This window comes from Schistocerca piceifrons, chromosome 7 (genome assembly GCF_021461385.2).
Source record: "Schistocerca piceifrons isolate TAMUIC-IGC-003096 chromosome 7, iqSchPice1.1, whole genome shotgun sequence".
Lineage (NCBI taxonomy): Eukaryota > Metazoa > Arthropoda > Insecta > Orthoptera > Acrididae > Schistocerca > Schistocerca piceifrons.
This window is the reverse complement of record NC_060144.1, coordinates 251,812,840-251,825,698: the sequence shown is the minus strand read 5'-3', so window position 1 is coordinate 251,825,698 and position 12,859 is coordinate 251,812,840. Positions and strand designations below refer to the sequence as shown.

At 41.8% G+C, this 12,859-nt stretch overlaps 1 protein-coding gene across 1 annotated transcript in view; it reads left to right on the top strand.

The window, feature by feature from the left end:
* LOC124804948 (lactase-phlorizin hydrolase-like) overlaps positions 1–12,859 on the top strand; it is a 146,935-nt gene that overhangs the window by 78,256 nt on the left and 55,820 nt on the right. Inside the window, exon 6 of the mRNA XM_047265334.1 lies at positions 2,592–2,743. Coding sequence (XP_047121290.1) covers positions 2,592–2,743 — 152 coding nt within the window. The remainder of the gene's footprint in view (positions 1–2,591; positions 2,744–12,859) is intronic.

Genomic DNA, 12,859 nt, shown 5'->3' with positions numbered 1-12,859 from the left:
ACATGCTGCGTTCTGTTATCTAGGAACTCTTTAATCCAATCACACAATTACTCTGATAGTCCATATGCTCTTACTTTGTTCATTAAACGACTGTGGGGAACTGTATCGAACGCCTTGCGGAAGTCAAGAAACACGGCATCTACCTGTGAACTCGTGTCTATGGCCCTCTGAGTCTTGTGGACGAATAGCGCGAGCTGGGTTTCAGACGACCGTCTTTTTCGAAACCCATGCTGATTCCTACAGAGTAGATTTCTAGTCTCCAGAAAAGTCATTATACTCGAACATAATACTTGTTCCAAAATTCTACAGCTTCCCTTAGTCACCGCCAGTCGTGACCTGAAATCATACCCCATCCCTCCCAAAACCATGGCGACACGAGTAACACAGTTCTGTCTCTCCAAAACATTGGAAGAATGGGACCTCTCCAGTTTGCTGCCAAACGCGCCAACGGTGGCAGAAACGCAGTTTATCACTGAAAACAATGCGATCCCATTTATCAATAGTCCATGCTTCCCAGTCACGACACCACTCCTAACGCAGCTATTTTTGCTGTGGTGTTAATGTCAGTCTGCGTGTGGGATGGTAATTCCATAAACCCGCTGCTACTATCCTCCGACCAATGGGGTGTGGGATGGTACAGTATATTGCATGCCTTATTCTCCCATGGCGGGCGCAGTTGTAAAGAAATTACGATGTTGTTGGTGCACAGCATGGTGATCCACTCTTGCCAGTGGTCAGACGTGGTCGATGGGAAGACTGGGTCTGGCTCTGAGCACTATGGGACTTAACATCTATGGTCATCAGTCCCCTAGAACTTAGAACTACTTAAACCTAACTAACCTAAGGACATCACACAACACCCAGCCATCACGAGGCAGAGAAAATCCCTGACCCCGCCGGGAATCGAACCCGGGAACCCGGGCGTGGGAAGCGAAAACGCTACCGCACCGATGGGAAGACTGACGACGCATCTGCGAGTGTACCGTGATGGTCAGGAATCCGGTAAAACAGCAAATCTACGACATCGCTGCGGCCGGATAAACGGCCTACAACATGACCAACGACGACTGATCCTGCCGGACCGGGACCAGCGACGACTGAAGAGAATCGTTCAACGTGACAGAAATGCAACCCTTCCGCAAATTGTTGCAGATTTCAGTGCTAGACCGTCAACAAGCGTCAGCGTGCGAATGATTCAACGGAACATCATCGATATGGGTTTTCGGAGCCGAAGGCCCACTCGTGTACCCTCCATGACTGCTTGACACAAAGCTTTACCCCTCGTCTGGGTCCGTCAACGCCGACATTTCACTGTTGATGACTGGAAACATGTTGGCTGCTCGGACGAGTCTCGTTTCAAATTGTATCGAGAGGGCGGACGTGTACGGCTATGGAGACAACGTCATGAAACGATGAACCCCATATGTCAGCAGGGAACTGTTCAAGCTGGTGGAGGCTCTGTAATGGTGTGGGGTGTGTGCAGTTAGAGTGATATGGCACCCCTCGTACGTCTACATACGACTCTGATAGGTGACACGTACGTAACCATCCTGTCTGATCACCTGCATCCATTCATGTCCATTGCGTATTCCGGCGGACTTCGGCAATCCCAGTAAGACAAAGCGACACTCCACACGTCCAGAATTGCTACAGAATAGCCCAAGGAACACTCTTCTAAGTTTAAACACTTACGCTGGCCACCAAACTCCCTAGACACGAACATTATTGAGCATATCTGGGATGTCTTGCAGCGTTCTGTTCAGAAGAGATCTCCACCTTCTCGTACTCTTAGGGATTTGTGGACGGCCCTGCACGATTCGTGGTGTTCGCTCCAACAGTACTTCAGACATTACTCGAGTCCATGTCGCGTCGTGTTCCGGCACTCCTGCGTGCTAGCGGTGGCTCTACACGATGTTAGGCAGGTGTACCAGTTTCTTTGGCTCTTCTCTATATATCGTACCACGCCTTGGAATACTAAACACGAACATACCTAAAACATTCTGGCGGACGTACTACCTGTCACAGAGAATTGCAAACCTAATAATTTACATGCCAGCCAATGGTGCCTACGTGCAATAAGTCTTCTGCGTGCTTCACGCTTTATGACAGGCAGTGTGTATGTGAGGAACGTGCCCTGAATATTAGCCACAAATTCTTACACCAGACAAGCTTTTACTTTACTGATGAAACGTACAACAAAATATAGACGTAGCATCTGCTATTCTTACTGAGCACAACAAATAGGTTACCAATACAACACAGGCAGTGTTTTTGTCCGTGCGATTGTGTGTGTGTGTGCGTGTGTGTGTGTGTGTGTGTGTGTGTGTGTGTTTTGTGTGTATATGTGTGTGTGTGTGTGAGAGAGAGAGAGAGAGAGAAAGAAAGAGAGAGATCAATGAAATTATTAATAATCAAAGTACTGGTAATATTAGTAGCAAGTACTGGTAGCGGTAACAATAGCAGAATCACAAAATCATGAGGCGCGAATTCTCTCAGGAGGCTCACTATCACAACGCAGGCAACACATTAAATCCTACCCTTTTTTCTTTTCATTTCCAGACGTTCTTAAACAAACATTTGATTGTTAATAGATGCTTCCGACTTCTTGGGAATCACACACTACTCATCGCAGCAAATCACTAACGGAACGTCAGGCAGCATTCCATCCATGCAGTATGATATCGGGGCTGTCAGCGGCCTCTTAGATGGCTACCCAGTAGTTGATTCTTCACCTGTTAAAGACGTAAGTACCCCAACATCTCACTGGTTAACTGAAGCACAGGGAAAGTAAATGAACTCATAGAGAGTAAAAGTTCATCAACCTAAAAGGCACGACACTTTAAATTCGGAGGACTGAATATAGAGGTAGAGCTTTCTTGGATGTATCACATTCAGAATCGTGTGCAGAAAGTGAATGCTTCTGCTTTCACTGTAAGACTAAGGTGCCTTCTCATCGAAAGTGGAAATTGAAGGATTGTTTACTTTTCTTATTTTTACTTTTTCTTACACTGTGGACTACGATGGGACAAACGAGTGCATTCAAACATTTTCTCATCCCAAAAAAGTACTATCAAAACGATATGTCCTAGTAACCCGCTATTTTTATGTAGTCTGTTGTTCGAGCATCTCAGAATTCTTCTTCTACACCTGCAGAAAATCCCTCTCGTGGTAAGTGTGATCAGTAATGTCAATTTTTTGATAAAGAAGCGTTGCATTCTCATTGCGAACACTAGGAGAAAAACAATTTTCACTTGGTTAATATTACCTTTGTCACTGTTCAGAAAGCTACACACCACTCTACCTGTGTTGCATTTCTTTAATCTTTGTGCTAAAGGTTCGCGACTTTGTGTTAGTTGTGTGAATATACCATTGAAAAACTTTTGCATTCTGTAAATTATGTTTGTAGGGAACCCTTTATAACATGTCCGAATATTTTTAGCCCAAATTGTTTTATGGAACGTAAGGAAATCAATAGATATAAATAAATAAATTTATTGTGGTGTAAGTCCTTGGTAGGTAAGACCAGAAGTTCTCAAGAACGGCACTCCAACCTTACTCATGAGGAGAGTTTCCTTTGGAGTTCGATTACGATCTCAAATGTCGATGTACAGTGAATTTACAGGCGTGGACTTCACACTGGCCGTCGCCATTCTCCTCAAACCTCAAATCACTTTTCAATACGTCTTCTCTTGCACCACATTTTACTCAACTTCGGGGAAAACTTCATATTTAGGGGAAAAGACATGTGCCATTAAGGTGTGTAATGTAATGCAATAGATTAAGCCATACTTTTACAACATGCTTGGCATGCATTGGCATTATGCTCTCTGTAATAAGCTGTAGGGCAGGAGTAGCTAGGAAATTAGATTTTCGTTGGCCTGTAAATAAACCATAATAGTAAGAGATTTTGGATGAAAGTAAAATCATTTATTTGTAGGAGTCGGATTTCGTCTTTAAAAAGGACCCAAAATGTTTGCTTTATCATTTGTTCGGCAATTACCCAACATGTGAAAATTAGATTTCACTGATTTATGGGAATTAATTTACATCCTACTTACAGGATAACAAGTTCCTATGCGATATGTATCACATAATTAACACGAACAGTGATGCAATTAATAGAGCAGGAATAGATTGAAATATAGTTCGACAGCTTATGCGCCAACTACTGCAGCTGTAGGACATTAAGGATCTCAAAGTGCAAGTCAGGTGGGGAATATAAAACTTTTATTCAGTCTAAGTAAGTGAACAATTGACAACGAATATTACAGAGGAATGTTCAAAAACTAAACTAAAATGACACTAAAACCTGTGGAACTTATGTTTAATTTAAAGACTGCAGGAATCAAAAATGAATAAGAATTCTTCGAAATCTGGGTAGCACGCAAAAGAAAGATAAATAAAACTAATATTTCATTTGAGTAACTGATTATTCCAGATAAGTAACAAAATGAGAAAAATGTAAGCTGCTTTCTGAGCTACTTCACGGACGAAACATACATTCTTCAAATACAATGGGGTGCCAGTCAGCACCAGATGATAGTTGGGAAGCAAAACCTCTGCTGTCCATGTTCTCTCCTGTAGCTCATGATTCTCAAGCGCAATTCCCATTCAGAAATTGCAAACGGCGTCATTGCGATCCAGGAGGCTGGTACTGGTTTCGAACAGTCTCTCTCCATTGCTCAGCACCATCTGCACTGATTCTTGTGGTTGGTGCATTACTTTGAAGGGAAGCACCGAACTTTCTCACGCTAGAGAAGTGCTGGCAGGCAGCTACCCTTTGATGAACAGACAGAAAGGCAAATTTCACCTTTAGGCACTCCTCGGAGGAAAGCTGTGGAGGCCAACGTCAGATTGGAATGTATACCGCAGAGACAGGCTGGACAGTGAAGGAGGAGGTGTGTTTATAGCGATAAGAAGTGCAATAGTATCGAAGGAAACTGACGGAGATCCGAAATGTGAAATAATTTGGGTGAAGGTCACTGTTAAAGCAGGCTCAGACATGGTAATAGGACGTCTCTATAGGCGCCCTGGCTCAGCAGCTGTAGTGGCTGAGCACCTGAAGGATAATTTGGAAAACATTTAGAGTAGATTTCCCCACCATGTTATAGTTCTGGGTGGAGATTTTAATTTGCCGGATATAGACTGGGAGACTCAAACGTTGATAACGGGTGGCAGGGACAAAGAATCCAGTGAAATTTTTTGAAGTGCTTTATCTGAAAACTACCTTGAGCAGTTAAACAGAGAACCGACTCGTGGCAATAACATATTAGACCTTCTGGTGACAAACAGACCCGAATAGTTTGAAACAGTTAACGCAGAACAGGAAATCAGCGATCATAAAGCGGTTACTGCATCGATGATTTCAGCCGTAAATAGAAATATTAAAAAAGGTAGGAAAATTTTTCTGTTTAGCAAAAGTGACAAAAAGCAGATTTCAGAGTACCTGATGGCTCAATACAAAAGTTTTGTCTCAAGTACAGATATTGTTGAGGATATGTGGAAAAAGTTCAAAACCATCGTTCAATATGCGTTAGATGAGTATGTGCCAAGCAAGATCGTAAGAGATGGAAAAGAGCCACCGCGGTTCAACAACCGAGTTAGAAAACTGCTGCGGAAGCAAAGGGAACATCACAGCAAACATAAACATAGCCAAAGTCTTGCAGACAAACAAAAATTGCGCGAAGCGAAATGTAGTGTGAGAAGGGCTATGCCAGAGGCGTTCAATGAATTCGAAAGTAAAGTTCTAAGTACTGACTCGGCAGAAAATCGTAAGAAATTTTGGTCTTATGTCAAAGCGGTAGGTGGATCAAAACAAAATGTCCAGACACTCTGTGACCAAACTGGTACTGAAACAGAGGATGACAGACTAAAGGCCGAAATATTAAATGTCTTTTTCCAAAGCTGTTTCACAGAGGAAGACTGCACTGTAGTTCCTTCTCTAGATTGTCACACAGATGACAAAATGGTAGATATCGAAATAGACGACAAGGGACAGAGAAAGAGGAAAGAGGAAAGGCCGCTGGACCTGATGGGGTACCAGTTCGATTTTACACAGAGTACGCGAAGGAACTTGCCCCCCTTCTTGCAGCGGTGTACCGTATGTCTCTAGAAGAGCGTGGCGTTCCAAAGGATTGAAAAAGGGCACAAGTCATCCCCGTTTTCAAGAAGGAACGTCGAACATATGTGCAGAACTATAGACCCATATCTCTAACGTCAATCAGTTGTAGAATTTTGGAACACGTATTATGTTTGAGTATAATGACTTTCCTGGAGATTAGAAATCTACTCTGTAGGAATCAGCATGGGTTTCGAAAAAGACGGTCGTCTGAAACCCAGCTCGCGCTATTCGTCCATGAGACTCAGAGGGCCATAGACACGGGTTCCCAGGTAGAAGCCGTGTTTCTTGACTTCCGCAAGGCGTTCGATACAGTTCCCCACAGTCGTTTAATGAACAAAGTAAGAGCATATGGACTATCAGACCAATTGTGTGATTGGATTGAAGAGTTCCTAGATAACAGGATGCAGCATGTCATTCTCAACGGAGAGAAGTCTTCCGAAGTAAGAGTGATTTCAGGTGTGCCGCAGGGGAGTGTCGTAGGAGCGTTACTATTCACAATATACATAAATGACCTTGTGGATGACATCGAAAGTTCGCTGAGGCTTTTTGCGGATGATGCTGTGGTATATCGAGAGGTTGTAACAATGGAAAATTGTACTGAAATGGAGGAGAATCTGCAGCGAATTGACGCATGGTGCAGGGAATGGCAATTGAATCTACAATATAGCAGGTCAGCAACTGGAAGCAGTTAATTCTATAAATTATCTGGGAGTACGCATTAGGAGTGATTTAAAATGGAATGATCATATAAAGTTGATCGTCGGTAAAGCAGATGCCAGACTGAGATTCATTGGAAGAATCCTAAGGAAATGCAATCCGAAAACAGTCAGTAGCTCGGTATGGGCTTTTGTTGAAGTTTCGACAACATACCTTTACTGAGGAGTCAAGCAGTATACTGCTGCCTCCTATGTATATCTCGCGAAGAGACCATGAGGATAAAATCAGAGAGATTAGAGCCCACATAGAGGTATACCGACAATCCTTCTTCCCACGAACAATACAAGACTGAAATAGAAGGGAGAACCGATAGAGGTACTCGTGGTACCCTCCGCCACACACCGTCAGGTGGCTTGCAGAGTATGGATGTAGATGTAGACGCAAATGTAGATGCTGTTGGCAAGCAGATTAACACGAGGAGCTGTCAACAATAGGTACAATGCAGTATTTCGGGAAACGGGACCATTTCCGCTAAAACTGGCGACCACCCAGGAGCTGCTCATTCCTGCTTTGGATGCGCCATGAAAAATCTTCTGCCGAACCTACGAGAATCTGCCGATTCCTGTAGAATCACTCCCTTCTGGGGAGAAGACGAATATTTTCCACTCCAAACAAAATGTAGCAAGTTCACATGACTAATGATAATATAATCGTAACAAAATCACCAAGTAGTTTGCGATACACGTGTTACAAAGTCTTATCTGCATAAATAGTATGTTCCGAAAGTTCTTCAGCGATTGCTTTCAAATTTTGACACAACATTGCATTCGAATACAAGCGTGTTTTTATATACCTACAGCAGCACCAAATGTTATGGTACGTCTACACACATATGCGCAAGCCACCATACTGTTCTTGATTGAGGATACCTAGTACCACAGCTAGTCTCTCTCTCTCTCTCTCTCTCCCTCTCTCTCTCTCTCTCTCTCTCTCTCTCTCTCTCTCTCTCTCTCTCTCGTTGCACTCACGAATGGCGTGAGGGAAAAGGTGATTCCTATATGCTTCCGTACAAAGCGTGATTTCTCTTACCTTGTATTTGTGAGGCGTCTAAAAATCCAGTCACACAGTCTGGTTAAACATCATGAGAGTTAATTAAAATAAAATTGTTTTTCGACATTTATGTCTAGAATAACAGACGTAGAAATGTATTCTGATCAATTTTGGAACTAAGGTTGTAGATAGGCAGTGCCTATGTTTATTGTTGTTATAAAGAGCTGTTAGACAATTATAGTCATCTTGTACTCTTGATGTTGTAGATAATGTCACAGCTCACTGTTCTGTGAAGTAGAAGGAGTATGCTCTCTGGTAAAAGGTCAGGGTTTGAAACGTTTTTGGACCAAATCTTTCTCCTTGCTATCGATGGTCCGGCGTAATGCGTTCATGAGACAGTTATGCCAATAATCAGTTCCTGCTCACTTTTGAAAAAGTGCCATTGGATGAACGTTTAAATAAGAGATTTATTTATAACCACTTTTCTGTAGTTGATCAGAATCAAAGTCAAAACATTCTTGAATATAAAAACTTTCATACATGGTCGAATCTTTACAAATCCTACATAAAAACAAAATACTATGAGAATAAGTCCCAGATTTATCTCCCCCATGTCTGTTCTCCACAAAATTTTCTCGCAGACTCCTATTCTTCAACTGTTTACAGAAGACACAAAATTGGCAAGGAAATTACATTTCGGTAGTACAAAGAGTTTAATGAATGTCAGAACGCTCAGACTGCGAAAATCTTTATGTAGAAAATATTATTCGAATTGCAAATATCTTTTAAAAAGAATGAATGATTTCCTAACCATGAATATAATTTCTATAATGAGTTTTTATTAATTTATCAATGGCCAAAAGTTTATTTACTGATGACTGGCAAAAGTGACAAATATGATTTCGAAAGATAATTAATGTTTTCAGGGATAAAATGAAACTATAAAGAAACAGATTTTCAAAGTATAAAGGAAAAAATGCAGTATGTTAAATTAAATTTCGACTGATAGTCGCTAAATATCTGAATAGTCCCGAAAACATCCATACTGAAAATAAGATACGCAGATTTCAAAGAAACAATTTCAGAAAAAGAATGGTATCGAGTGATCCATTTGATACAGCTGTATCGTCATCTACTGCTGAACAGATACCACAAAGGCATAGGTTTGTTTCAGCCTTATGCAAGATTTACGTTGATAGTGGAATGATTGCTTTGCTTTGCTGATTCTGCAAACTGTGTAATTTGCGTTTTGCGTAAAGTATATCGTATTGCCATCAGAAACTTCATGGAGCAGTTCTCTAGCGCTCATACGAGGATCGAACCTACCACTGCAGAACGTCTATTAATTGACTGGGAATTCCGAACATTCCAGCGGTATTCAAGAATGGGTCGCACGAGTGTTGTGCAGATGGGCTGTTTTACAGATGAGCTACACTTCCCTACTGCACATCGCTTTCACAGATGAGCTGCACTTCCGTAGAATACTCCTTATAAACAGAATTCGACTCTTCACCTTACCTACACCGGACCTTGTATGTTCATTCCATTTCATATCGCTTTGAAATGTTATACCAAGGTACTCAATCGATGTGACTGTCTCAAGCACCACACCACTACAGCAATATTCGAATATTACAGGATTGTTTTCCCTACTCATCTGCGTTCCTGTGTTTTACCATATTTAGAGCAAACTGCCATTCGTTAAACCTAACAGAAATTCTGTCCACATCATCCTGTATTGTCCTATAGCCAACCAACGACGGCACTTCCCAGTAATCTACAGTTTCATCAACAAACTGTTGCTGCTCTCCCTATCTGACAGATCGTTTATATATACAGAAGACAAGAGCGCTCCTATCATACATCTGTGGGGAGTTTCTGACGATACCTTTAATGACAAGTTGTGTCTCTCTGAAAGATCTTCACGTCATTGATAATCTGAGAATTTCCGCATAAACACAGCATACTGACAGCAAGACCGTATCGTGTCACCGTTGAAGCCAATTAAAAGCCAGAATTAAGCCATCTAAGATAAACAATAGATAATAAAAATTGCAATGATGGAAAGTAAGCAGACCGAGTTCTGAAGCCTGAGAATGTAAAAGACAAAGAAGAGCAGGCCACAGCGCAGCGAGATTTCTTGTTTCTCCCATAGATAAAGATCGTAATACATCACTTCAGAATGATCATCCAGCGTAAAGGTTTAGAATAAATTGTTTTGATCAGTTATAAACCAAAAGACATTTTAAGATCCACGAAAGACCAACCAGATCCGCTACAGTGTGCTGGAGTATACGAAATTAGGTGCAACTGCAGTAACGTATATACAGAGTAAGGTAGCTGACACAGACCACCCCAAACTCAGGTGGTTATAAATGAAGTGTAGCTACTCACGGAGGTCCAATGTGGGTTACAATTATCGTATGGTAGCGCATCTTGGGAGATATGCGAATGAGGTTTGCTATCTTTTGCTGCGGTAGAAGGTTCGAATCCTGCCTCGGCCATGGATGTGTGTGATGTCCTTAGGTCAGTTAGGTTTAAGTAGTTCTAAGTTCTAGGGGACTGGTGACCTCATATGTTAAGTCCCATAATGCTCAGAGCCATCTGAACCTTTTTTACTATCATTTGTTTCAAAAAATCGATTTTTAAAAATTGCATTTTTGGATCCCTAAAAGTGTTTAGAATCCTCCCCTGAAACAGTTTTTCCGAGTACGGAACGGAAATGTTTGTTATTCGCGGTTGTACAAAAAAATGCACCTGCCTGAAATCGGCCTTTTTCAGGCACCACTTATTTCGGGAATTTCGACTTTGTAGCGGCGAAAAATTATTCTGTTTTCTTACCCATGACTAAAACTGATAAAGTGATCAAAAAGCTTATGACGTAGTACGGCTTGGCAATCCGATGGCATTCCAATTCGGTAGAACAGATGAAGAAGGCAATTTGGGCGACGTATTTCCACAAGTGTTCGACGGATGACCACCCACAACACCAAAATTGTCCGGCTGGGGAAACTAGTTGGTGCAAGTGGAGCATTGCAGAGGCTACCGGACATCTGGACGAATATCAACACGACCAGCCGCTCTCCAAGGAAGGTCAAAAAGTGATTCATCCAATCTACAAGACTCTTTCGGAGGACGAGTTATTGTACCAGTGCTTGGGAGGAAACACGAAAACTTCAAATGAAAGTTTGAACGCGAGTTTTTGGAAGTTAGCCCCCGAGCATTTGCATTCTGGTGCGAGGACTGTGGAGATTGCGACTTTCCTGGCAGTGAGCAGCTTCAACGAAGGGTATTCAGCAATTCTGAAGACCATGACAACGATGGAGGTCACCCTGGGACTCTATTCGACGGAGTTCGCCAAGCATTCGGACGACCACTGGATTCAAGCGGCCGAAAACCGCTTGTCACCGGCCGTACGAACGTCTCTGGAGCAGCGCAGGATGGCCCAGATCGAGCAGAACGACCTCTATGAGGAAAAGGAAGGACTAGTTTATGGACCCGGAATAACAGATTGAGCTAAGTTGTATAATATTGCATTTATATGTAGTCAAAACTTCAAACGCGTTTTTCCCGAAATTACTTTCTTTATTGCGCGGTATGGTAACTTCAAATCTAATGAACCGATTGGCATGATTCTTTGTTTCCGACGAATATAACTAAATTGTACCTCTTGTATTCCGTTCCATCAACTATAAATATTTTTACTTGGCCAACGAAGTCGAAAAATCGATGAAAAAAACCCTACTTTTTTCAAATGGCGGCCATTTTGTTTCCTACGGTCCATATAACTTAAGCGAGTTACAACTCCTAAAGAATCTTATATACTTCGCTAATGTCAACTCAATTTTGATTTCAGACGAGCCGGCTGACCTGTGACACACCGCGTGTGGAGGTCTACATCGAAACTTTGTTTCGTTCCGACGGCACTTCCGCCTTTGCTCCTCGACATTCGCGGTCGAGAAAATTTCAGTTTGTAGAGAAAATATTAATAAACAGTTTGACCAAATTTGACACTGATATCTATGACACATCCCGAGAAAAAAATTCTCAAAGAACATGCTTTTCTCGGGCCAAAGATAGTAAGCCTCCCCTTAATGCGGTATCGCTTCACGCACGAAAAAATTAGTTCCAATTTTTGCCACCAGGTGCAAATCTTGGGCTGCACAGCATTTCGTCGACGACTCCGGTGCTCGTATCGAATAAACTGTGTAAGCGGCGGTTAATAATAAAATCATCATTTTGCCTTTCTTAGTTGTTTGACCTTTTCTGCCCACGTCCTTTTCTAATCTACAATATTATGTATGGAAACATTTCAACAAGTCCTTCTTTCAATCACTGTGCCAGATTTGCACCTTGTGGCCAAAACTGGAACTAATATTTTTCGTGCTTAAATCGTTTCCATATTAATGCATTACAATATTTATCAATTTCTCTGCCACATGATGTTTAGAGCCCACGCTGAACCTCTGTGTTTAGTTTTAATTATAACCACTCCATATATCCACAGTTATGAGAAACTATTTCGAGGTGTGGTCTTCACCCAAGATACAGCGGACAATATGGCCGATTTCCTGACGTTCACAAGTGATTTTTATCATTTATAGTCACCGAATTACGACACCGCCTTTGTTTTTTTCTAATAGAACTATATACTTTCTCTCGTGGAATTTGAAGAAGTTTCTAAAAGCATTTTAACGACATAAATGTATGAGACTTGATCAAGTAGCATCAAATTTACAACGCCTCAATCCATTCCTGTGCCATCAGGATAAGTCGTTCCACAAACGTCTGTCCTGTTAAACCAAATGTAAGCAAACACGCACCCTAGGTGTGGTTCTTGTGTTTAACTGTGGGCTTGAAGCCCAGCGATCTGTGTTCTGCTGCTGTAGCAATAACTTGTTCGTAAAGTTACTGAGAGATTCATAATGTATACGAAAGTCGAAAAAATGAATATCGTTTATGGTGAAAGTCGCAAAACTAGTAGCGATGTGTGCAGTTATATGCTGATGATAACCAGATCGTGCCAGACAT